The 24,938-nt window shown below is 55.2% G+C and overlaps 1 protein-coding gene across 2 annotated transcripts in view; it reads left to right on the top strand.

Moving 5' to 3' along the window:
- Positions 1–24,938, top strand: part of ATP9A (ATPase phospholipid transporting 9A (putative)) — a 132,452-nt gene that overhangs the window by 11,570 nt on the left and 95,944 nt on the right. For both annotated transcript variants that reach the window (XM_062204366.1, XM_062204367.1), the window contains exons 2-3: positions 19,974–20,118; positions 22,905–23,018. In XM_062204366.1, the coding sequence (XP_062060350.1) occupies positions 19,974–20,118; positions 22,905–23,018 (259 nt within the window). The remainder of the gene's footprint in view (positions 1–19,973; positions 20,119–22,904; positions 23,019–24,938) is intronic.

Genomic DNA, 24,938 nt, shown 5'->3' with positions numbered 1-24,938 from the left:
ATTTTACTTTATTTTATTTATTGATTGTATATTTTTACTCATTTGAAAGAGCGACAGAGAGAGAGAGAAAGAGATCTACTCACTGTTCACTCCCCAAACACTCACAACAGCTGCAGCTGGGCTGGGCCAAAGCCGGAGCCCTGCACTCGGTCTGCATCTCCCACTGTTGCGGCAGGGACTCGGGTACTTGAGCCGTCACTTGCTGCCTCCCAAGGTATGCATGAGCAGGAGGCTGGAATCAGAAGCCGAGCTGGCACTCGAACCCGGGCTCTGACATGAGATGATGTCCCAAGTGGCATCCCACCTGCCATGCCAAACGCCTGCCCCGGATAGGCCATTTTATATGAGGGCCTTGAGCACCCTCAGAGCTGGGTAGCCTTTGGGGTCCTGGAGCCAGTCCTCCCCCGACAGCCAGGCGCACAGCACAAGCGGTGCGTGTCTTAAGACGCTGTCTTTGTTGTGATGGCAGCAGCATTGGGTACATAGTGTATCAGGTGTGTCGGTGTGGGTGGAATTCAGAGATCCCAGCCCTTGCCCTCTCGCTTGGGGAATGGAGAGGAGAGTTGTCTCAGCAGCTCCGGCTCCCCTTGGTGGCAGCAGTCGGAGCAAGCCTTGGCCGTGGTCCATCAGGAAGTGCTCCCTGCATCGTCTGCCAGCCGCCCAGCTGCACTGGTGCCATCCACTTCCAGTCACAGAGCCCCTGCGCTGCCCGGGACTGCCGCAAACCAGGCCCGCCGCTCTTGTTCCCTAGGAGACCTGGGGATGTGTCCTCATGACCCAAGCGGGGTCCTGAGGGTAGAGCAGGATACAGGGGGCACCCCCAGCCACCTTGTCCAGGGCTCTTCCTGGTTGCACTGTGGCCAGCCAGGGAGGGGAGGCTCCTGCATGTCAGGCCCTGGGGAGAGAGGACCGCTGTTCGACCTTTACTGGCCATCTGACCTTGACCGCAACAAGGTGGAAGGAGGGGGCAAAGCCCTGAGCCATCGGTCTTTGGGATTTTGGCTGTACTTGCAGAGGGGAGAGTTGTCAGTGTCCTTACTCGGCACAAGTGTGGAAGTTGGCTGTCAGGGCCAGCCGTTTGTCCTGGCTGCCTCTGGATGTGGACCAAGGTTCCTGTAGCTTCACTCGGGAAGGCAAGTGGACGTGGGTTTAGTTGGGAAAGAAAGGCTAGATGTATTTATTTTGAGAATCAGAGAGAGAGAGGGAGAGATAGGGGAGATAGAGCCTCTTCCATCTGCTGGTTTATTCCCTAGATGGCCGCAACAGCCAGCACTGGGCCAGGCCGAAGCCAGGAGCTTCATCCGGGTCTCCCACATGGGTGGCAGGGGCCATCTTTGGCTTTTCCCAGGGACATGAGCAGGGAGCTGGATTGGAAGTGGAATAGCTGGGACATGAATTGTCGCCCACGCGGGATGCTGGCAGTGCAGGCAGCGGCTTAACCTTCCGTGCCACGGCGCTGACCCCTGGTCATAACATTTTTGCCAGTGACTTACCTGTGCTATCAGAACAGTGTTGATCTTATTCGATAGTATTGATTTTTTTCAGTGCCTGAGTGTGAAAGCTTCCTATGTGGATTCAAAGACCAGCCAGTGAGAAATATCTTACAGATCACTATTTTTTTTTTTTTAGAGATTTATTTATTTATTTGAAAGGCAGAGTTGCAGAGAAGGAGAGGGAGAGACAGAGATCCTACATCCACTGGTTCACTCTCCAAGTGGCCAAAATGATGGGCTGGGCCCGGCCGAAGCCAGGAGCCTGGAACTCCATCTGGGTCTCCCTTGTGGGTGTCAGGGCCCAAGCACTCAGGCCATCCTCCGCTGCTTTCCCAAGGTGCGCGTTAGCAGGTGGCTGGATCAGGTGAAGCAGAGCAACTGGGCCTTACACTTGTGCTCCGATATGCGATGCTGGCTTTGCAGGTGGCGGTTGTACCCACCGAGCCACAGCGCCAGCCCCACACACAGAATGGATTCAAAGGGAAACAAGTTAGTAATAGTTTCTGGGCTGTGTAGATGCCTGTGTGTCATATACAGCATTTAGGAGGCAGTGGCCCATGCTAGACAGCACCATTGGCCTAAGGATAGAATTGTATTGCTACCAGGGGAAAGAAACTGGATTTGGTGGCACTCATAGATTGAAATAAAAAAAAAAAAGTTTTTCAAGTTACCCATGAACAGTGTGGTTTGTAGACTGCGTGGTTTGCCAGGTTGGCAGGGGATCTGCGCGTCGCTGTTGTCTTTTGTCTAGATGGCTTTCCTGGTGCGAGGGGAGAGAGAAGCTGGAAGGGGCCCTCGCATGGGGGGAGAGTGCCTAGTGACGGTGGGAAGGTGTGCCAGGCTCTTTCCTCGTCCCCATGACAGCTCTGTGGCATTTGCCGAACGCCAGGGAGAGCCTGTTGGCTGCTGTCCCAGAGGAAGAAGTAAGGTGTGGTGTCACCGGTGACGTGGGCCTGGCGTGGTCTCCTGCCTGTGCCAGGTGCTTCGATTGGTTGGACACAGGTCTGATGTCGGAGAGTCCCAGCCCCAGCTGGCATTTCAGGCTCAGGAATTCTCTGTAGGCTGCGAAGCAGCAGCCCCGGCCTCGGCTCCTCCACCTGTGACAGCCAAGGTTTGCAACACCATGCACGAAGCTGAAGGCAAACACCGCACAGTCTCCCTCCTGGGTGCAGTGTGCAGGAGCCGACGTCAGGGACGTGGAGAGCAGCACGGTGGCTGCCTGGGCATGAGGATGGGTGGGCCATGGGCGCACGCCAGGGAGATGGGGGTGGTGCTTCGTTGTGTAGCTCAGGATAGCTAGAACGAGGGTAAGAATGTCCTCACCACGGAGAAGTGACAGGTGTTTCGGGGATGGACGTGTGGATTGCGCTGCTGGAGTCAGTACGCAATGGATATGTGTATCAAAACATCACATTTTACCCCATAAATATGTGTGGGTGTTTTTGCCATTAAATAAACAACAATAAACTTGGATAAACAAGAAAAGGCTCGGGGCCGGCGCTGTGGCTCACTTGGTTAATCCTCTGCCTATGGTGCTGCCATCCCATATCTGCGCCAGTTCTAGTCCTGGTTGCTCCTCTTCCAGTCCAGCTCTCTGCTGTGGCCCGGGAGGGCAGTGGAGGATGGGCCAAGACCTTGGGCCCCTGCACCCCATGGGAGACCAGGAGGAGGCACCTGGTTCCTGGCTTCAGATTGGCACAGCGCTGGCCGTAGCGGCCATTTGGGGGGTGAAACATTGGAAGGAAGACCTTTCTCTCTGTCTCTCTCTCACTGTCTATAACTCTACCTGTCAAATAAATAAACCCTTAAAAAAATGAGAAAGCTACCTCCAGATATGGTCGTGTGCCCTCTGGGGGACAAGATGGCCTTGGGAACCACGGCACTCCTGCAGTGTTCCATGTGAGTGGCTGTGTTCCTGTTTTAACCCTTTGGAGGTATCTTATCCTGTCTTTGTAAAAATAATACTGAGGCAAAACCCAGGAGACCTGTTGAGGGGTGGGTGGGCGGTGCAGGGAGTGAAGCTGCCCCCTGCGATGCCCACACCCACATCCGAGTGCTTTCCGACCCAGCTCTCTGCTGACGCACCTGGGAGGCAGCAGATGATGGCTCAGGTGCCTGGGCCCCTGCCACCCACTGAGGAGACCCGGATGGAGCTCCTGGCTCCTGGCTTTGGCCTGGCCCAGCCCTGGCTGTTGTGAGCATTTGGAAAGTGAACCATTAAGAGAAAGCGATCTCTCTCTCTGCCTTTCAGATAAATAAAACAATGAATAATGCACATTTTTAAAAAAAGAAACCTATTGAGCAAGCAATTCACATCTGGACTACTGTTCTTGACTGTGAGGTCAGCGTCCTGATTTAGTAACCAAGGCAGCCGGCAACCATAGGAACATGCAGGAAGTGTGCCCTGGATTGTCTCCCTGGTCCTCCCCGGCGCCAGTCTTCGGGATTCACTCTAGTTGGAGACAGGGACTTTAAAGAAGCAGCTGATGTAATCGAGGCTTTAGGGCGAGCCCCAGTCCAGTCTGACTGGTTCCCTGTGAGAGGTCCCCTGGTCTATGGTGCTTTGTATGACAGCTCCAGTAAACTAACACAGCAGAGAGTGGGGGGCATCCCCATTACTGCTGGCTCAACACCTGTGGTCTCTCGTGTGACTAATAAACCTTTATTTTAAGCCCGTGTCGATGAGGTTTTTTTTTCTTTAAAGATTTATTTATTTGAAAGTAAGAGTTACACAGAGAAAGGAGAGGCAGAGAGAGAGAGAGAGAGAGAGAGAGGTCGTCTATCCGCTGGTTCACTCCTCAATTGGCTGCAATGGCCGGAGCTGAGCTGATCCAAAGCCAGGAGCCAGGGTCTTCCTCTGGGTCTCCCACACGGGTGCAGGGGCCCAAGGACCTGGACCATCTTCTACTGCTTTCCCAGGCCAGAGCAGAGAGCCGGATTGGAAGTGGAGCAGCTGGGTTTCGAACCGGCACCCATATGGGATGCTGGCGCTAGAGGTCAGGGCGTTAACCCACTGTGCCACAGCGCTGGCTCTGATGAGTTTTTATTTTATTTTATTTATTTATTTGACAGGCAGAGTTACAGACAATGAGAGAAAGAGAGAGAGAGAAAGGTCTTCCTTCCATTGGTTCACTCCCCAAACAGCCACAATGGCCGGAGCTGTGCCTATCCAGAGCCAGGAGCCAGGAGCCAGGAGCCTCCTCTTGGTCTCCTTTGCGGGTGCAGGAGCCCAAGCACTTGGGCCATCCTCCACTGCTTTCCCAGGCCACAGCAGAGAGCTGGACTGGAAGAGGAGCAACCAGGACTAGAACCGGCACCCATATGGGATGCTGGCGCTGCAGGTGGAGGATTAACCTAGTGCGCCATGGCGCCACCTGCCCTCCCTCCCCCCATGAGTTCTTTGTATACCTGAGCACTCTGTTAGGATGTCCATGGGCCCTGCACTGTCTTCCTCCAGGAATAACCTGGACACGTGTCAGGTGCTGTGTCTGGCGTGGGCGCCCTCCCCAGGTGTTTCTTTTGCTTACCGAGTCTGGTCAGCACCTGTCCAGGCTGCGATTTGTGTCGCTGGTTGCTGATTCGTGTCATTTCCATTGTGCCACTTGTGTGATCTTCGCTGCTGCCCTGTTGTGAGCTGATTAACGGCCGGACATTGTTCTGGGCGTCCCTGTAATCCTCCTGACAACCCCATTTTACGGTTGATGAAACCGAGGAAGCAGAGGTTTGTTCCTCTGCTGTTAGAATTGTTTTGCTCTGGAATGACGTACACTCATTTCAGTTTTCTAGAAAGATCCATTTAATCTGAACTGATGCCGCAGACAGTGCACTGAAGCCCGTGTCCATGACCGTCGTCTTTGAGGTTTTTTGCGGCATCCTTGTATTTGGGTGAGGGAGGAGAGAGGGAGTGGGAGAGAGAGAGGGGCTGGGGAGGGGGAGGGGGAGAGGGACAGGGACTCCTGTATCTGCTGGTTCACTTCCCGAACGATCGGGAGTGGGGGAACTCGACCCAGCTCTCCCACATGGGTGCCAGGGAGCCAAGCGTTTGCCATCACTGCTGCCTCCCAGGGCGCTCAGCAGCAGGAAGCTGGAGTGGAGCCAGAACTCTGACCCAGGCACCGGAATATATGGCAGCATCTTAACCCCTGCACCAAAGACCGCCCCTGACTGGTGTTTTATTTTTGCTTTGTAAGTAATGTTTGCATCCCAAATGCTGGCCCTCCAAAGCGGACTCCAGCACTGAACCAGGGCAAAGCTGGGGGAAGCCGAGAAGTCACCTCTCAGGCTCGCATCAGATAAGCGGGATCTGCAAAGCAAGGTTCACAAAGCAGCCTTGTCCCTGACAGCCGCAGGAATCCAGTGTCAGAATGCCGCTTGGTCCCGGATGGTGGGCATTTCAGAGGCTTGCCAGCCCATGTGTTCGAGCTTTCCACGTTCACAAAAATGTTAACGGAAATTTATAGCAAGGAGACTAAAAATAACTACCGTTGATTCTTCCATTCATTGAGTCCGTAAATGCTCACTGCGCACTTACTCTGTCCCTGGCAGTCTTCGTAGTGGGAGACTGTAGTCAACAAACAGACAGAAGTCCCTCCAGTCATCACACTCAGTGATCCACGACAGGTGTTCTCCCAAGGGTTCAGCCACCTCTTGGTTCTTAGGTGCCAGTACCCCAGGGTGCTATAAGTCAGTTGTCTGTGGCATAGTTCTGTACCAGCTGCTGGGATTACTCCAGTATCCAGGAAACGGAGACTCGGGGCTCAGTCACCCCCCTGGGTCCCATGGCTGCCAGTCTATTGCCTCCCAGGTCTGACCTGGGTTTTCCCTTCTGACAGGTCCAAGACCACCCACTGTGAAGGAGCCAGCATCCGTGCACATATTCTTGCTTATTTGTGTTTTGTTTTTTATTGTTTCCTGTCTACCCACCTATAAAACATAGGCTGCATGAGAGATGTGCCCTTTAAAAAAACATTTATTTTTTAAAGACTTTTATTTATTCATTTGAGAGGTAGAGTTATAGTGAGAGGGAGAGACAGGTTTTCCATCTGCTGGTTTACTCCTGAAGTTGGGCCAATCGGAAGCCAGGAGCCAGGAGCTTCTTCTGAGTCTCCCATGCAGGTTAAGGGGTCCAAAAACTTGGGCCATCTTCCACTGCTTTCCCAGGCCACAGCAGAGAGCTGGATTGGAAGAGGAGCAGCTGGGACATGAACCAGCACCCGTGTGGGATGCCGGCGCTGCAGGCAGAAGCTTAACCTACTACACCTTAGCGCCGGCCCCAGTGTCTGAGTTTTGTGCCTAGTGACAGACCAAGGGCCTTGCTAGGCATGAACACCCTATGGGGAAGGCAGAGAGGGCAGTGTGGCCCAGGAAGGGCCTGCCACACACCCAACCCCAACCTCAGAAATAGGCTGGGTCCCCCACAGGGGACTTCCGAACACTGGGGCTTTATCTTCGTCCTTTGCTAAGTCCAAATTCCTCTTCAGGGGGTGTTGAAGACACAGGAGCTGGACTGATTTCAAGCCCTGCCTCCCGTGGTTTAGCACTTAGGTTTTCTCCTTCTGGCCTGTCTGTAATGAGTGGCTGTTAAGTGACGTGGTATTGGTTCATTCGCGCTGCTGTAAGTTATAACTTAGTCTACAGAGGGTATCTTTTTTTTTTTTTTTAAGATGTAACAGTTTTTTTGAAAGAGTTACAGACAGAGAGACAGAGCGCTTCCATTCGCTCGTTCACTCCCCATGTGGCCACAGCAATCAGAGCTGAGCCAGGCTGAAGCCAGGAGCTTCATCCAGATCTCCCACGTGGGTGGCAGGGTCCCAGGTACTGGGCCATCTTCCACTGCTTTTTGCAGGCCACGAGCAGGGAGCTGGATCAGAAGTGGAGCAGCCGAGACTTGAACCAGGGCCTCTCTGGGATGGTGGTGTTGCAGGCGGCGGCTTAACCCGCAGCACCACAGTGCTGGCTCCTGCAGGGTGTATGTTAATGCACACACTCTCCCCCATTATGGGGGTTTTGTAGGCTGGGGCAAGTGGAGCGCCTGAGCGTCCAGGGGCTGCAAGTGGACGCTGCCGAGTGGTCTTCCAGAGGGGGCTCTGCCGTTTTGCACCCACAGGAGTCTGGCTTTCCCCACATTTTGGGGCTAGGATTTGAGTGACAGCCTTCTGCACCTGCTGTGTCACAGTGCTCTGCTGGGGTCCTGGGTGAGCGTCCCACTTCTGGCAGCGGGCTGGGTGGTTATTTAGGATGTGCTCGGAGTCTGCGGGCAGTCATGGGGACTGCATGGGGAAGAGCAAGTCTCACTCTGTTCAGTTTTTCATGACAAAACCTCGTGTAGGTACCAGGACCTAGGCAGTAACGTCTGGCTGATGTGCCGAGATGGGGTTTGCTGTGCAGTGTTGGAGCCTGGGGTGGCAGCACCTGGAGCAGGAAGACCAGAGATAGTCTGTGCCGCTGTGTGCCCGGTGCCGCTGTACAGCCGCGTCCTGCTCGGCTGCCAGCACCGGCCTCCATGCTCTAAAGGTGACCTCTTTCCCAGGACCAACCTGACAGGCACCTTTGGATGCATTTCCGTGCTGGGGCCAAGCCCAGGTGGCACAATCCTGCAGCTGCTTCCAGGCCCCCATGGGGGCGGGGAAGGGAAAAGTGTTCTTGGTGGAGGCCAGGCTCCAGGCAGGGCGTGCCTGCTGGAGTCCTGAGTGGTTGGGAGTGTGGATTCAGGCCAGACTGTCCCTGCTCCAGACTGAACCGGCTCAAGTTAGATTCTGTCACTGGTCACATGATCTCTGGCCAGTGAGTGCCCCTCTCTGAAACCTGGGCGTGATAACAGTGTCCCCTGCTTTTGGGACTGTGGGAGTTTGTGTAGCCTCCTTGAACCCACAGTGTGTGGCTCATGGCTGCAAAGTGCAGCAGTAGCTTCCATGGCAGGGCTGGAGGGAGGAGAGAGGTGGGCCCAGGCCATGCCACGGGGACCTTTGATGTTTTCCTGTCATTCCTCCTAGGCTGTCAGCTTCCACACTCTGGGCCAGGGGCGCTGGCTCTGCCCTCACCCACTGCAGGTGCAAATCTCGTCTGCAAGGTGGGTGGGGATGAAAGCCCCTGCTGCTGGGAGGAGTTGGATGGAGGCTCGCTCCCTCCCTCCCTCCCTCCCTCTCTTCCTCTCTTCTCCCTCTCTCCCTCTCTCCCTCTCTCCCTCTCTTTCTTTCCCGGTGTGTGTGTGGGGGGACAGAAACAGAGAGAGAGGTCTTCCATCCGCTGGTTCACTCCCCAATTAGCTGCAACTGCCAGAGCTGCGCCAATCTGAAGCCAGGAGCTTCTTCCAGGTCTTCCACATGGGTGCTGAGGCCCCCAGGACCTGGGCCATCTTGTACTGCTTTCCCAGGCCATAGCAGAGAGCTGGATTGGAAGTAGAGGTGCCGGGACCCGAACTGGCACCTATATGAGATGCCAGCACTGGAGGCGGCGGCTTTAGTTGCTGCGCCACAGCCTCGACCCCTCTCATCAGCGCCTTAACTGCTGTGCCAAACCCTGCCCTAACTTGTCTTTATATCCTTCCTGGGCTGCCCAGTGTTGATGTTGAGACCTCTTATTTTTTCCTGGGTGCTCCGGCTTCCTGAGAGGGTGGCATGAAAGGCAGGCATTCGGCAAACATCCACAGGGTGCCCGCTGGTCACAGGGACACTGGGAGCAGAGGCGTGCCTCCCTGGAAGGTCAGCTCTTTGCTACACTCACTCCGCCTTGCAGAAACATTGTTGCCTTAGCCCTTCCCCCATAATGTTTGCTTTTCCAGGTTGCTTGGAACCAGTGCCACCTGATCAGTGAGAAAGTTGTTTCATGTTTTCTTTTTTAGGTTAATATTATGACATTTATTAAAATGTTTTCTTTTTTATCTGGAAATACAGCTTAAGGGAAATAATGTCCTTAATTGAAGGGGTATGATGCAGCCTAGGTTCTGTCCTGGACTCAGTCCATCTAGAAGTCTCAGATCCTCAAAGGAATTCAGCAAGGCAGGTGTTATTGTTGTCATTGTGCAGATAGGAAACGTGGGAATTGAAGCTGAGTGGCCCGAAACGCAGAGGCCGGTGGAGCCTGGCTGAGATTTGCACCCGGGCCTGTCAAGCTTAAACTGTGTTCCTTCTCTCACCTGCACAGCTCTGCTGTTTTAAAGTTGCACTTGCCAAGTTCTCTCCTTCATCCGCCGCTTGTGACGTTAGCATCCTCTATGAGTGCTGGTTGGAGTCCTGTCGGCTTCACTTCTGGTCCAGCTTCCTGCTCATGTGCCTGGGAGAGCAGTGGAGGGTGGCCCAGGTGCTTGGTCCCTGCACCAAGGGAGACCTGGATAGAGTTCCTGCTTCCTGGATTCAGCCTGGCCCAGACCCCGCTGTTGTGGCCATTTGATGAGTGACCCAGAAGGTGCAAGATAGATCGATTTCTCTTTCTCTCGCTCTGCCTTTTAAATAAGTAAAATAAATCTTTTTTTTTTTTTTTTTTTTTTTTTTTAAAAAGGGGGAAAAAGAAACAAGAGCATCGTCCGTGATGTCGACATAACAGCACAGCTCTGGGAAGGGGCCCCTTGGAGACCTCCAGGTGGGACCTGAACGCCACCGATTAGACAACCAGGGTGTGGCAGGCACACATCCCGAGGTTGGCGGGGAACCTGGCGGTCGCCTGCCAAGCTCAAGGATTCCACTCCACAGCGGCAGGTCCAGCAATGTGGGTGGACACTGTTTCTGGGTGCTGCAGGGTTCAAGTTCAAAGAATTCTGGGCAGGAACTAAGTCATGTTGAGACCTTTAGTGAGACACTTGCTTCCTTTTCGGATTTCCTCCATGTTCACAGCCCTGTGCTGGCAGGCTGGCAGGCTGGCAGGCTCGCTGGCTTTTTAAAGGTTTATTTTATTTATTTGAAAGAGTGACAGAGAGGCAGAGATAGAGATCTTCTGTCCACTGGTTCACTCTCCAAGTGGCCAAAATGGATGGGGCTGGGCATGGGCCTGGGCCAGGAGCTGAGCTCCATCTGGGTCTTCCACGTGGGTGCAGGGACCCAAACACTTGGGCCATTTTCTGCTGCTTTCCCAGGTGCATTAGCGGGGAGCTGGGTGGGAAGTGGAGCGGTGAGAACTTGAACCGGCCATGCAGTGTGGCATACTGGTGTCACAGACGGCAGCTGAACCCTCTGTACCACGGTGCCGGCCCCTGGCCACTTTCTTTTTTTTTTTTTTTTTTTTTGACAGGCAGAGTGGACAGTGAGAGACAGAGACAGAGAGAAAGGTCTTCCTTTTGCCGTTGGTTCACCCTCCAATGGCCACTGCGGTAGCGCGCTGCGGCCGGTGCACCGCGCTGAACCGATGGCAGGAGCCAGGTACTTCTCCTGGTCTCCCATGGGGTGCAGGGCCCAAGGGCTTGGGCCATCCTCCACTGCACTCCCTGGCCACAGCAGAGAGCTGGCCTGGAAGAGGGGCAACCGGGACAGGATCGGTGCCCCGACCGGGACTAGAACCCGGTGTGCCGGCGCCACAAGGCGGAGGATTAGCCTATTGAGCCGCGGCGCCGGCCCCTGGCCACTTTCTGATGCCAGGCACCTGCTGGCGTCTGAGCAGTTCGGAGGGGAGGAGGACATGGCGGGCTGAGACTGGGAGACACGGCCAACGCCATGTCCAACTGGCCCTGGGCGACGTGGTTTGCTTTTCACTGTGTTGACTTTGATGTTCCCTGGTGCTTACTAAGTGGTACTGTTTTCCATTTATGGAAGTGACATGAGGTTCCCTTTTAAAACACCTTTAGGTGAGCAGTGTGAGTCCATTTAAAACACAGAGTTTACAAATACGATCTCGGCAGGCGTTCCCAGCCTGGGCACCATTAGCGCTTTGGGCTGGATCATTCTCTCTTGCAAGGCTGTGCCTTGTGAGATGTTGAGCAGTGCCCTTAGCCTCGCCATTCATAGCTGCCAGCAGTGTCCTGTGGTCGTGACCAAAGCGTCTCCAGACGGGCCAGATACCCACTCGGGGGCAAGCAAGGTTGCCTGTAGTTAAGAACCACTTCATGTAAGGTATGCACATTTAGTTACAGTCATAGAGGAAATGGAATGTTGTAGCAACCTTGTGGGTGTGGGTGTGTGTCTGAGGTTTGGGAAGTTCTGTTTAGGAGAGTTTACGGTGTGAGTGCTACCTCCTGAGGTTCATGTGTGTGTCCCAGGGCATTCACATGAGTCCAAGGGTGAGGTTGGGGAGAGGGTGGCACTGTGGCATTGCAGTAACGTGAGAAAGCAGTGGAAGATGTCCAAGTGCTTGGGCCCCTGCCACCCGTGGGTGGCCATCTAGGAAGTGAAGCAGCAGATAGAAGATCATTCTGTCTCTCTCTCTCTGTCACTCTGCCCTTCAAACAAATAAGATGAATCTTAAAAGGGAGTGAGGCAGAAAGGGGTGCTCTTCATCAGTGCTGTCCAGTAGAACTTCCTGCCTGGATGGAATGTTCTAGATCTGCTCAGTCCAGCCCATAGCAACTGGCCACAAGTGGCCGTGGGCACTAACGGTGACTAGTGAGAATGCGGCACTCACAGCGTCAGTAGCCACAGCCGGCAGAAGTTGCCCTGGTGGGTGCAGCTCTTTGGGAGTTGGGGAGCGGCCCTGGAGGCCACTCGAGCCACAAGGCAGTCAGGAATCTCAGGAGGGTTTAGATAGTGGCTCCAGTGGCCGCCTTTGGCTCGAGCAAAGTACAGTGGAACCAGTACCACTGTGTTGATTGGCAGAGCTGAACAGTCCAGGGAGAGGAGGGATCCGCTCGCTCTCCCAAGGTTGGTCAGCGTCTCCGTCTTCCCCTTCCTCCTGCTTGACCTTCCAGCCTGAATGGGAGCAGGGTGGCCGCCCTCGGGCCCAGGCTTGTTTGCTGCTACCATAGCAACCCCTGGGTGAGGAGCACTTCTTTACTGGTGTTTGTGGCCAAATCCCAGCCAAGATTCTCCTTGGCTGTTCTCAAGCCAGTTGCCGTGTCCACAGGGGCTCTGCCTGGCTAAGCCTGGATCGTCAGGCCCAGAGCTCAGACAGCTCAGACGTGGGGTTGGTCCCAGCTAAACCCAGTGGAAAGAAGATGGCAGGACACGGACTCCGTAAACTGTGATGAAAGAGTACGTGTGGGAGTCAGGACAGCTCCATACCGTAGTCTGGGGCTGAGGGGTAGACCCAGGGGAGGCCATGCTGGCCAGGAGGCCCCTCCCCAAGGCTGCAGGTGTGGACTTCAGGCTGCTGGAGGGCAGGGCCAGAGTTGGTGTGCACAGGTGAGGCAGCCCTTGGCGTGCAGGTGGGATGGGTAAGGCACAGCTGGTGTTCCTATTGGGTGTGAACAGGGCATGGTGTGAACAGGAGGCTGGAGTACACAGCACGGAGGGTCCCTGTTGGGAGGTCCTTGGCCCCAGGAAGGCCAGGGGAGGCAAACCTAGGGGCGTGAGTAAGGAGAGGAAGTCGGGGCACCTGTGCAGAGGAGATCCGGGGTGCAGGGGGTCCATGGTGAGAGCCCACAGTCAGGTTGGGAGACGTCCCTAGGGGACAGTGCTTTCTGGGCTGGTGTGGGGGGCAGGCTCATGTTGGATGCCCTCTCACCAGTACCCCGTCCCATCTTCCCAGCCTGGAATGCCAGGGCCTCTTGCTCCAGCAGAGTCCCTCCAGCGCCCTCTGCTGAGGGATCCCAGCTCTGCGCTCACCGTGGAGGCTTTGACACTGCCGGGAGAGGTGGGGAACGGGTAACCAGCGAAGATGCCTGGGTGTGGGCAGTTCAGCTCCCAGTGAACGTGCAGCAGAGTCACGCTTTTTTTTTTTTTTTTTTAAAGATTTTATTTATTTATTTGAGAGGTAGAGTTACAGAGAGAGGGAGAGACAGAGGGAAAGGTCTTCCTTCCACTGGGTCACTCCCCAAATGGCCACAGATGATCTGAAGCCAGGACCCAGGAGCTTCTTCTGGGCCCAGGTACTTGGGCCATCCTCCACTGCTTTCCCAGGCCGTAGCAGAGAGCTGGATTGGAAGAGGAGCAGCGGGGACTCGACCGGGCGCCCACATGGGTTGCAGGTGCCACTGCGTCAACCCCCAGAGTTGCTCTTCATCCCCCTTAGAGAGCCTTGTGATTTATAAACATGTTGAGAGACTGACAAGAAAATAACTCTGCAAAAGAATTGTGCAGAGCCATTAATGTCAGCGCAGGGTGTGGAGAGCTGGTAGCTCTGGGTCTGGCCAGGCAGGGCTGGGCCCCGCCCTTGCCTTCCCATGCCCCGTGGATGTGGCAGGTGCGGTAGCAGATCCTGGGCAGTCACCGGGTCATCTGGGCTTGGTTTTCCTACTGTGAAAATGGGGGCGATGATGCCGACGTCTCTCTGGTAGGGCTGTTGTGAATGCTCAGAGGCAGCGTGTTTTTCTTTTCAATTTTTTCAAGACTGTGCTTTTCAACATCTACGATACGCCGATCATCCACTCCGCCCCCAGTGTCTGGACTGCTGTGTGCTTGCCCAGATGGTGGGAGGCCCTCCTAAATGGACTTCTGTCCCTGTGTTTTTGTTATTAATGTAACAGTCCGGTAAAGATAGAGTTCGCATCCCCTACAGTTCACCTCTTTAAGATACACCATTCCACAGTTGTTTTTTTTTAAGATTTTTATTTATTTATCTGAGAGGTAGAGTTACAGACAGTGAGAGGGAGAGACAGAGAGAGAGGTCTTCCATCTGTTGGTTCACTCCCCAAATGGCCACAATGGCCAGAGCTGAGCTGATCCAAAGCCAGGAGCCAGGAGCTTCTTCCAGGTCTCCCACGCAGGTGCAGGGGCCCAAGCAGTTGGGCCATCTTCCACTGCTTTCCCAGGCCACAGGAGAGAGCTACATTGGAAGACAAGCAGCCAGGACTTGAACTGGCGCCCATATGGTACGACAGCGCTGCAGGCGGAGGCTTAGCCCACTATGCCACAGCGCTGGTCCCTCATCCATTGCCAGCTGACGTCAGTACATCTTGTTACTCCCCAGGGAAATGCCAATGCCCGTTAACCACTTGCACCTGGTCCACCGAAGCCTCTCCTCTGCCCAGCGCCCCAGGGTGGGGGTGGGGAGGACTTTGCAAAGTACAGACCGGATCCTGCCCTCCCTCTGCTTACAGTTGCTGGGGAGCCCCAAGGAGTGAATTCCAGACCCCTTGCCTTGAGGCCATCGCTCTGTGCCTTGGCTCCCTGCTCACCCCCTGGGGTGCTTCACGTTCGCGGGCTCTGTCCCATGTCCGGGTCTTTCCCTTTGCAGTCCTCCCACCCGCCTGGCCTTCGGTGCACTGCGCCAGTGCGTGGCTGCTGCTTCTGGCCGATCAGTCCAGGGGTTGCTCCGGCCCCTGCCCTGTTCCGGCCCCCAGGGTCACGCCCTCTCTCCGCTGGCTCTCATTTTCTTTTGGGTCATTGTGGACTGTCTCCCTCCGCCAGACTGCAGACTCCACGGCAGGAAGTCCTGATGTGGGGGCAGCGCTGTGGTGCAGCGGGTTAACGCCCTGTCCTGAAGTGCCGGCATCCCATATGGACACCGGTTCGAGACCCGGCTGCTCCACTTCCCATCCAGCTCTCTGCTATGCCCTGGGAAAGCAGTAGAAGATGGCCCAATTCCTTGGGCCCCTGCATGCACGTGGGAGACCCAGAAGAAGCTCCTGGCTCCTGGCTTCTGATCGGCATAGCTCCGATTATGGCCAACTGGGGAGTGAACCAGCGGATGGAAGACCTCTCTTTGCCTCTCTTCTCTAACTCTTTCAAATAAATTTAAAAAGAAATCTTAAAAAAAAAAAAAAAGAAAAAAAGAAAGTCCTGATGTGTTTGGCTTGCTTTGGAAGGTCGTGTGCCTGCAGGAGTGCCTTAGGGATCCTGGGTGAATGAATGTGTAACCAATAGGAGCTGTAGTTACTTGCCGTGCTATTATTTTTAAAAGATTTATTTATCTGAAAGGTTGAGCGTCAGAGAGAGAGAGAGAGATCTTCTATCTACTGGTTCACGCCCCCAAATGACCACAACAGCTAGGGCTGGGCCAGGCTGAAGCCAGGAACCAGGAGCTCCACCCAGGTCTAGGTCTCCCACGTGGGTGGCAGGGGCCCGTGCGCCTGGGCCATCCCCCACTGCCTTGATAGGCACAGTAGCAGGAAGCTGAGCAGCTGGGCCTCCAACTGGCGCTGTGACATGGGCTGGTGATGTTGCCGGCGTGGCCCAACCAGACGAGCTGCAATGCCGGCCCCTATTGTTATTATTGAGTAAATACTGTCTGCCTGGAAGTCAAATTACTCCTGCCCTGGAAATGTGCAAGTTACGTTCAGTGCAGGTGGAAGTGAATGAATGGGTTGGAAATCGCACGGGCTAAAGGAGCTGACCTGGATGGTTGCAGGCGTGGCTGTGGATCAAGCTGCCGCGTGGGACACCACGTCTCACATCGGCGTGCCTGGTTCGCGTCTCAGCCACCGCATGCCTCTGTGTGGGTTTCTGCTCATTTGGGAGACAGCAGACCACAAGGGCCTGTGCTGCACCCACGTGGGAGACCAGGCAGAGTTCCTGGCTCCTGGCTTCCGCCTGGCCCAGCCCCAGGCGTGGTGGGCATCTGGGGAGCTAACCAGAGGATGGCAGGTCTCTCTCTGCGTCTCCCTCTCTCTGTCACTCTGCCTTTGGAGCTGGCTTTGAGGCTGATGAGGCTGCGCTCAGCTGATACAAAGCCCTTCTGTTGTCTTGTGCCAAAACCTTGATCCCGCCGCACAGTGAGACTGTGAGGAAGGAGGGGCAAGGCTGCAGGCCCGGCGTTTAGTCCCCACCGAACTCAGCAAATGCGTGCATACTACTATGAATTTAACTAGAAAACATTTCATCCCATCTACAGTACGTGTACAATGTAAAGAATGCAAATGCCACTGAAGACTATCCAGGGAACGCTCCCCTACCCCGTCTTCCCAAAGCAGGCCGGCTGTCAGCTTGGCTTGGATGTTTCTTACCCCCGCAAGCCCGTCTCTGCACGTATCTTCTCTCGCTTTCATGCAAAGGCTGGCATCCTGCACGTACCTCTTAGCCCCTTGCTCTCCCGTCGACCTGGTCTTTTGAATGGGGCCAGCTCGTGTTTAGCTCCATCCGCTTCCTTGAAGGCTCCTGGGAGTTCCATTTCCATGCACCTCTGTTCGTTGAACCAATCTCCCTGTAATGAATGCTTGCATTTGTTGTCTCTGTGTGCAGCGAGCATCCTGGTACTTTGTGCACATGTGTGCATTCGTAGGTTAGTAGTGAATAGGAGTAGCTTGGTGCACGGACCTCCTTCCAAAACAGAGCAGAAAAAGCTTGAGTAAATAGCATGGCGGGATGTGGCCCTCTTAACTTGTTTCTCTTATTTCATCGAAAACATTCAGCTATGAGCTCCCTCCGTTCTCGGTGTAGGAAAATTGGGAGGTAAGAATATCTAGAAAAATAAATTCATGTGTCTTTAGATACGATTTGTTTATTTGAAAGACAGAGTGGGAGTGGGGAGAGACAGGGAGAAGTCTTCCATCCACTGGTTCACTCCTCAATGGCTGCAGCAGCCAGGTTTGGGCCAGTCTGAAGCCAGGAGCCAGGAGCTTCCTCTGGTGTCCCACGTGGGTGGCAGGAAACAAGCACTTGGCCATCACCTGCTGCCTCCCAGGGGCATTAGCAGGGAGCTGGATGGGAAGCAGAGCCCCTTAAGTGGTGGTTTAACCCATTGCACCCATTATCTCGTTCCTCAAGATAAAAATTTTTTTTTTTTTTTTGACAGGCAGAGTGGACAGTGAGAGAGAGAGACAGAGAGAAAGGTCTTCCTTTTGCCGTTAGTTCACCCTCCAATGGCTGCTGCGGTAGGCGCGCTGCGGCCGGCGCACCGCGCTGTTCCTATGGCAGGAGCCAGGTGCTTCTCCTGGTCTCCCATGGGGTGCAGGGCCCAAGGACTTGGGCCATCCTCCACTGCACTCCCTGGCCACAGCAGAGAGCTGGCCTGGAAGAGGGGCAACCGGGACAGAATCCGGCGCCCCGACCGGGACTAGAACCCAGTGTGCCGGCACCGCAAGGCGGAGGATTAGCCTAGTGAGCCGCAGCGCCGGCTTCCTCAAGATAAATTTTAATCCCGACATCCCGAGAGAGAATTTCTTTGAATGCTTTCACTAATAAGCGTCTCTGGAGTCGTAACACTCTCTCATTAGCTTACGGAAACCCATGAACATGACTCAGCAGCCTGATGACAGGAGGGATCGAGGATTCCTGTCCCCCCCCCCCCCCCCCCAATCTGGCATCACCATCAGGACGGCTTCTGCAGACAGTGCTGCCTGTGCTGTGTGTCCTGGCGCCCCTTGCTTCCTCCGTCCCTTCCCCGGGTCCTGCATTCCCCATGTCACCCAGCCCTCCACACCACCATCTCCAGTGTCTTCCGCTCTGAACCCGGGAACAAGGGTGGGGAGAGGAGGAGTCGCACTCCTGGAGGCCAGCAGGACCGTGTTCCTCGAAGTGACTCCTGGAGGTGTTGAGAACGGGAGTCAGGGTGCTGTTTCTTAAGAAGGGGTGCTGTGTCTGCGTCTGTGAGCAGGCGGCGAGCGTGCGAGGCGGCGTGCCAGCCTCCTGATGCTGGGGCAGTTGCTTGCCCAGCAGTGCCTGGCCCGTAGGAGGAACGGGAGGAGTGTCCACTGCAGACAAGCAGTTACGTGAGTCGTGGTTGCCACGTCTGATTGGTTTCCTTTTGGCTGGCGACATCCTGGGCTGGCAGGGCTGGGCTTGTTTCCTGTCCGAGCCTCTGTGCTGGGGCAGTGTGGGGGCTTGTAGTTGTCAATGAACTTCCTGGTGCTGCCCCTTTCAAAGGTCCTCACAGCGGCTTTGTTTGGCTGGAGTGGCCCAGGTCCCCAGCTGTTCCCTTGCCTTGCGTGAGAGTAACCTGGGTGCCGGGTGCCTGGGGCCGGGGAGCTGGCGCCAAGGAGATGCCCACCTGGGGGAGTGCTTGGGGTCAGCCTGCCGCCAGCCAGCGCACAACCCTCCTCCAGGTTGCCTCGGGCTCAGAGATGTTGCCTTGCACCTGTTCCTCCAGTGTGTTGCTCACAAGGGGAGCGGAGGGGGGCTGGAGAAGACCTATTTTGCCCCCTCTCCTTTATAGAATGAGGTGTTTGGCGGCTTCCACGGCAGGGGTGGCGGCTGGCCTTTGGCCAAACCCAGCTGGGTCTCAGGTCTCTGCTTTTTCTCACCCTTCTGGGCTCCCCCCCCCCCCCCCCCATCTGTAAGACGTGAAATTGTGCTTGGGGTGGCATATTTACTTTCTTTCTTTTTTTTTTTTTTTTGACGGGCAGAGTGGACAGTGAGAGAGAGAAAGGTCCGGCGCATCGCGCTGATCCGAAGGCAGGAGCCAGGTGCTTCTCCTGGTCTCCCATGGGGTGCAGGGCCCAAGGACTTGGGCCATCCTCCACTGCCTTCCCGGGCCACAGCAGAGAGCTGGCCTGGAAAAGGGGCAACCGGGACAGGATCGGTGCCCCGACCAGGACTAGAACCCGGTGTGCCAGTGCCGCAGGCGGAGGATTAGCCTGTTGAGCCGCGGCACCGGCCATATTTACTTTCTTAATGTACATCTTTTAATGCTTGCATCATCCTGCTCTTTGGAATAAATCCTGTGGGCTTCGCAGCAAGACTTCTTTATCAGGACCATAGCTTCTCAGAAGCCTCTGCTGTTTTCCCCAGGCCACTGAAATGTGGCACCCAAACCTGACTGTGGTCCTGACCCAGCCGGGGCGTGTGGAAAAAATACTCTGACAAGAGTGGGCAGATGAGGGCGTGTCCTGGAAGGTGTGGGCATGTCCTGGACAGTGTGGGCGTGGCCTTGATAGTGTGATCATATCCTTGATAATGAGGTGTGTCCTGGATGGTGTGGGCGTAGCCTTGATATATAGGTGTGACATCAGTGATGTGGGCATGGCCTGGATGGTGTGGGTGTGGCCTGGATGGAGTGGGCGTGGCCTTGATGGTGTGATCATATCCTTGTTAATGAGGTGTGTCCTGAATGATGTGGGCGTGGCCTGGATGGTGTAGGCATGGCCTGGATGGAGTGGGCGTGGTCTTGATGGTGTGATCATATCCTTGATAATGAGGTGTGTCCTGGACGGTGTGGGCGTAGCCTTGATATATAGGTGTGACATCAATGATGTGGGCGTGGCCCTGGATGGTGTGGGCATGGCCTGGATGGAGTGGGCGTGGCCTTGATGGTGTGATCATATCCTTGTTAATGAGGTGTGTCCTGAATGATGTGGGCGTGGCCTGGATGGTGTAGGCATGGCCTGGATGGAGTGGGCGTGGCCTTGATGGTGTGATCATATCCTTGACAATGAGGGTGTGTCCTGTATGGTGTGGGCGTGGCCTTGATGGTGTGGGTGTGTCCTCGATGATGGTGTGATCTTATCTTTGATAGGGAGTGTCCAGGATGGTGTGGGCGTGTCCTGGACAGTGTGGGCATGGCCTTGATGGTGTGTCTTTCCCACAGGTGCTGTGAGTGGCTGAGATGCTGTGGTGGAGGGGACCCCAGGCCCCGCACGGTCTGGTTGGGGCACCCCGAGAAGAGGGACCAGAGGTATCCTCGAAATGTCATCAACAACCAGAAGTACAACTTCTTCACCTTTCTTCCTGGGGTAGGTGCCAGCGTAAGCCACACCTTGTTCTCTTTTCCACCACGAATTTACGTGGTGCTGCCAGTCTTAGAAGATTCCTGTGTCATTTAGAAAAACACCTAAGGATACCCAAAATGTCACCGGTAAAACTAAAAAACTGGGGGCCAGCGCTGTGGTGGTCCCTGGCAGAAGGTCCCTGGCAGATTTTATGAACAGCTTGTGTCTCCTGTGCCACTCCAGCCACTGAACGGCCATCCTCCCTGGCCGGAGCACCTGCAGGGGCTGCCTTCTGTCCGTAAGGCCACGGCGTGTCCCCTGTCTGCACAGAATAAGTTCACGTGTGCTTGGTGTGTTGGGCTTTAGAACCAAAACATGGAAAAACAACATAGCGCCAAAGCCACACGTGCAATACAGGGAAGGTGGGAGATGGAGGTACATTTGTTATTTATTTGAAAGAGTTACAGAGAGAGGTAGAGACAGAGAGAGAGAGAGAGAGAGAGTCTTCCATCCCACTGGTTCACTCCCTCAATGATTGCTATGTCCAGAGCTGAGCTGATCTGAAGCCCAGAGCCAGGAGCTTCTTTTAGGTCTCCCACGCAGGTACAGGGGTCCAGGAAGTTGGGCCATCTTCTGCTTTCCCAGGTGCATTAGCAAGGAGCTGGATTGAAAGTGGAGCACCACCGTATAGGATGCTGGTGCTGCAGGTGGCAGCTTTACCCACTGTGCCACAGCACTAGCCCCCCCCAATTTTTAATCCTAGCATCCAGACAGAATTTCTCTCTCTCTCTCTGTCTCTCTGAGGTTTATTTATTTGAAAGGCAGAGTTACAGAGAGGGGGAGAGAGAGAGAGAGAGAGAGGTCCTCCATCTGATGGTTGACTCTTCAGGGGCTGCAAGGCCCAGGGCTGGGCTGATCAGAAGCTGGGAGCTTCTTCCGGGTCTCCTGTCATCTGCTGATTTGCCAGGTGTGTTAGCAGGAAACCAGCAGTGCCCAGGTGGGGCACTGGCCCTGCAGGCAGCAGCTTTACCTACTACGCCACAGGGCTGGCCCCCTTTCAAGGCCTTTAAATTGCCTGCTCAAGGGAGGATTTCTCTTAACATGTCAATGTCTGTGGAGTTGTCGCACTCACCTTGCCTTACGCAGAGTCATGGGCACGTGCTCTGCTGCCCCCCCTCTGAAGCGTGCGTTAACTGTCTGGTTCAGCGGGCGCGGCCCCCACACACAGGGCAGCAGCCGGGTCCCTTGGGAGCAGTAGGACAGAGGCACACATGCTCCGCGACTCAGGTCGATTGGAATTCTTTTTAGGGATGACTGTGTAGTTTTTAAATATTTATTTATTTTATTTATTTGGAAGGCAGACACGCGCGCACACACACCCAGATGAGACAGGGGCAGACAGACATGGACTGAGATCTTTCATCCTCTGGTTCGCTCCCCAGATGCCCACGACAGCTAGGGAGCTGAGCACGGGTCTCCTACCTTGGGGTGTGGCCCCAAGGGTGCGTGTTGGCCGGAAGCTGGGACGGGTTATGGGCCTCCCAAGCCGCGGCACCAAACACCCACCCCCGTCGCAGCGACTGGAACTTTGTGGCTAGCTCCTGTGCCCACAGTGCCTCCCTCCCCCATCTCGGCGTCTTAGGTCAGGGGAAGGGTGAGTATGCTGCAGACCGGGCCACCCTGTGCCTTGGCTGCGCCCTCGGGGGTGCGTGGCCACCTGAGTCGCCTGTGGACGGGAGGCGCTGCTGCGGCCTCGCACACCTGAGGTCTCTGCCTGTCTGGCCTTGGGCAGAACCGCCCAGGGAGGGTCAGCCTCCTTCCCGGGCGTGTTCGACTCCATCAGCTTGTAGCAGTGAGCGCCAGCCACAGAACACGTCTCTCCTCGGACTGAAGCTTACAGGGCGAGAGCATTTCCCACTAAAGCTGCTTCCTGAGCGGCTTCTGAGGGCCCTGCCTGGACCAGGCGTGTGGCTGAGGAACCAGCAGAGGACGCAGGTGGCGCCCCCTTAGGCCTCCCCAGGCGGTAACCACTGCCCCAAGTGTGGTGTTCATTATTCAATTTTTTACTTTTTTCTTTTTAAATATTTTTTAAAAAGATTTATTTATTTATTTGAAAGTCAGAGTTACACAGAGAAGGAGAGGCGGGGGAGGGGGGGTCTCCCACCTGCTGGTTCACTCCCCATTGGCTGCAACAGCCAGAGTTGTGCCAATCCTAAGCCAGGAGCCAGGAGCTTCTTCCGGGTCTCCCACATGGGTGCAGGGGCCCAAGGACTTGGGTCATCTTCTACTGCTTTCCCGGGTCATAGCAGAGAGCTGGATCAGAAGTAGAGCCACCGGGACTCGAACCAGTGCCCATATGGGAAGCTGGGACTGCAAGCAGTGGCTTTACTTGCTGCGCCACAGCGCTGGCCCTGTTTTTCACTTTTACCAGTGACATTTTGGGTATCCTTATTGTGTTTTCCTAAATGACACATGGGAGTGTTGAAGCCTCCTGTGAGAGGGGCGGTGTGAGTCCCGTGATCCTGTGTGGGAAGGTTGTTCACTGTCACGCCCCTCCCACACAGCCTGCTCTCTGCCTCAGGCCAGCCCTGACCACCTACCACCTCCCCCCTCAGGCTCCCTCACTGCCTCCCCCCTCAGACCCCCTCTCTGCCTCCCCGCTCAGGCTCCCTCACTGCCTCCCCCCTCAGGCTCCCTCACTGCCTCCCCCCTCAGACCGGCCCTGTCCGTCTCCCACCTCAGACCAGTGCTAACCGCCGCCTCCCTCAGACCAGCCAGCCCTGACTGTCTGCCGTGTTGTCTGCCTGCAGGTGCTGTTCAACCAGTTCAAGTACTTCTTCAACCTCTATTTCTTACTTCTCGCCTGTTCCCAGTTTGTTCCTGAGATGCGGCTCGGCGCGCTCTACACCTACTGGGTTCCCCTGGTGAGTGTGGCGGTGACGTGTGTAATTTGGGAGCAGAAGACGCCTTGCCTCTCTCCCCAGGGGGCGTCTGCACTGGGCAGAGACTCTCGCTGGGAGGGAAGGTGACCCGGCCCGCACGGTGGAGCCCCTGAGATGTCACCGTGAAGGCTGCTCGTCCTGCGTGGCCAGGCTCCAGCTGCAGCACAGCCTGTGCCGTCATTCATTCACCCCGTCAGCCAGCTGGTGGGGACGTCATTCATTCATTCACCCCGTCAGCCAGCCGGTGGGGACGTCATTCATTCATTCACCCCGTCAGCCAGCCAGCGGGGATGTCACTCATTCATTCACCCTGTTGGCCAGCTGGCGGGGCCGTCACTCATTATTTGGAGAGATGTATATGGTGTGGGTCTGGATGCTGGGGACACAGAGGCGCGTGAGAAAGGCACGTTTTCCGTGCTCCCTCACAGGCCGTGTTATCCGAACGTTTCTGGAGATCAGATCTGCGGCTGACGTAGAGTGTTTGCGTGCAGGGGCCGGAAGAGTGGCAGCGTCTGCCTTAGTGCACAGGGAGCAAGTAGAGCTGACGAGCCCCTCCATTCCTTCCTTCCTTCCATCCTTTGGGCAAATGGTCACTGAACACCTGCTGTATGCCAGGGGCTGTGCTGGGTGCTGGGGCAGTACTGAGGGGACTGGATAAAGTCCCTGCCCGTGGTGGGGATAGACAATAAACAGAAAAACAGGGCTGCTGCACGTTGTGTGAGGGCATAGGTGCACTTAGGACCTTGTGATGGGTAGGGGTGGAGGGCAGCCATGCAAGGCCTCCTGAGGAAGTGATGGGAATGGGCAGGCATTTGAAAGACAGAATTACAGAGAGGCAGAGGCAGGGAGAGAGAGAGAGAGAGAGAGAGAGAGAGAGAGAGAGAGAGGTCTTCCATTTGCTAGTTCACTCCCTAGATGGCCGCAACAGCTGGAGCTGAACTGATGTGAAGCCAGGAGCCACGAATGTCTTCCAGGTCTCCCACGTGGGTGCAGGGGCCCAAGCACTTGGGCCATCTTCCACTGCTTTCCCAGGCCACAGCAGAGAGCTGGATTGGAAGTGGAGCAGCCAGGACTTGAACTAGTACCCATATAGGATGCTGGCATCACAGGCGGAGGCTTAACCCACTGCGCCACAGCGCTGGCCCCTATTTTAGCTTTTAAGTTCCTCATCCGTTTACTATATACTTCTATAAAATGAAATCACAGGTTACTTTTTTAAAAAAATCTGTATAGACAAAATATTTATCACACTTTTTTATTAAGGATTTTTAAAAGAGTCTAGTTATTTGAAAGTGGATTCGAGTACATTCATGTGGCCCAGGGAACATGAGAATCTGCCCTAAAATACCATTCTTCATTTCGTGTCTGTCCTCTGGAGTTGCTTTATAAACAAACAAGAACAGCTGCTCAAAGTCTGACATCCTTTCTCTCTTTAGAAAAAGAAACGACAATATTCACGGCCTTCTGGTTCAGTTTTTTTCTTTTTTTGTTTTAATTTGGGAGGCACAGAGCCAGCGAGCTCCCATTTGGTGGTTCACTCCCCGAGTAGCCATGGCAGCTGGGCCTGGGCTGGGCTGAAACTGGACACTGGAAGCTCCATCTGAGTCTCCCATGCGGGGCAGGGACCCCAGCACTTGAACCGTCCCAGCTGCCTCCCCGGGTGCACATTAGCCGGACGCTGGAGTCGGGGTCGTCCTGTAACACGGGATGCAGGTGTCTCGGCCACGAGGCTAGATGCCTTGCCTGAGTCTGTTTATTTTTAATTTCCAACAGATCTTTCTCCTGATTTGTCATGGGAACGTGGGAGCACAGCAGGAGTTGGGCCGGCGCCTCTCCTGCCGCGTGGGCTCCCGCTGGCGAGGGGGTTCCCTAGGGCTCCCTGTGCCTCGGAGGTCGGGACCT

Source organism: Lepus europaeus, chromosome 10 (assembly GCF_033115175.1).
Source record: "Lepus europaeus isolate LE1 chromosome 10, mLepTim1.pri, whole genome shotgun sequence".
In the NCBI taxonomy this organism is placed as follows: domain Eukaryota; kingdom Metazoa; phylum Chordata; class Mammalia; order Lagomorpha; family Leporidae; genus Lepus; species Lepus europaeus.
This window is presented reverse-complemented; position numbering and strand designations above follow the sequence as displayed.